Raw genomic sequence first — 1,227 nt, forward strand, 5'->3', positions numbered from 1 at the left:
TTGGGCTGGGGATGGTGGGGACCAGGCATTTGGGGAGGGGGTGCTGGGTGTTTGGGGGGGTGAGGGGCTGTCTGCCCCCCCCGGGCCAGAGGAGCAGCCTGCTTCCCCTCTGAGGGGTACCAGGAGCCCTTGGCGCAGCGTGCCCTCCTCATCTCTCGCCCAGGAGCCATGTGCACATCCAGGCTCTTCACGCTTGTCCTGGTGGTGCAGCCGCCCCGCGTCCTCCTGGGCATGAAGAAACGCGGGTTTGGAGCTGGGCTGTGGAACGGCTTCGGGGGGAAGGTGCAGCCGGGGGAGAGCATCGAGGAGGCTGCTCGCAGGTGAGGCCTGGCCCGGCTCGGCCGGTGCCCTGGGGAGAGGCAGGTATTGGGGCACAGGTTGGGCCACGGAGGTGTTAAGACCATTTGTGGTGGGCTGCAGGTGGAGTTACCGTGGCTTGGCTGATCAATAACGCCCTTGTAACCAGTGTGTTACCCGCGAGTGCAGTCGTGAGCCATCTATGAACAGAGAAAATCACCCGCTCCACTGGAGATGAGGGATCTTCCACATGTACAAAGAAACAGGATTGCTCCTCATTGCTTGTCATCTGCAAATCTTTAACTGTCGTCCAGTCTATGAGTAACTGGAAGTTACCCAGTATCCTCCCTCCCATCTCTCAGACTCTGATCTAAACTGAGACTCAGTTTGCTAATGGTGGGCAGAGGTTCTTGCACTGTTCGAAAAGGTGCAGAGTTTAATTTTGGCTATATAGCAGAATTACAACTTATGCCATTGTACCGCTTATTGTTTAAATTTTGAAGCTGTTGAACAGGTGCTACCTTCCAGTAGCATTTTTAATACCGCGTGAAAATGTAGTGACAAAATATTAGAAATTCTCAGAGGTCCCTTACGAAAGGTACTGTAGAAATTTATTATTTGACTGCATGGCGGCATTTTTAAGCCCTAATGCTGAGTTAGGGAATTGAATTCCATCAGTACAGAAGTACAGTACCATTTGTGAAGCTTTTAGTACTGATTTCTTGAAGTTCTTCTGTCTGGTCATTAAAATGAAATAGCAGACCGCAGCTGAATAGCTAAACTCCTCTAAAAATCAGGTACCTTGTTCTTTACATGACCGTTGCTGATACAAAGCCGCACTTTGCCACCTCCTCACTTTCTGGTACGTGCCCAAAATTGCCCTTGCACCTGCAGGAAAAACAATGTTGGTGTTCTAAACAGCTACCTAAC

At 51.0% G+C, this 1,227-nt stretch overlaps 1 protein-coding gene across 1 annotated transcript in view; it reads left to right on the plus strand.

Annotated features, from left to right (window-relative positions):
• Positions 1-162: 162 nt before the first annotated feature.
• NUDT1 (nudix (nucleoside diphosphate linked moiety X)-type motif 1) overlaps positions 163-1,227 on the plus strand; it is a 3,917-nt gene continuing 2,852 nt past the window's right edge. The window contains exon 1 of the mRNA XM_009320027.1: positions 163-320. Within this exon, the coding sequence (XP_009318302.1) occupies positions 169-320 (152 nt within the window). The 5' untranslated portion in view covers positions 163-168. The remainder of the gene's footprint in view (positions 321-1,227) is intronic.

This window comes from Pygoscelis adeliae, unplaced genomic scaffold (assembly GCF_000699105.1).
Source record: "Pygoscelis adeliae isolate BGI_AS28 unplaced genomic scaffold, ASM69910v1 Scaffold242, whole genome shotgun sequence".
Taxonomy (NCBI): Eukaryota; Metazoa; Chordata; class Aves; order Sphenisciformes; family Spheniscidae; genus Pygoscelis; species Pygoscelis adeliae.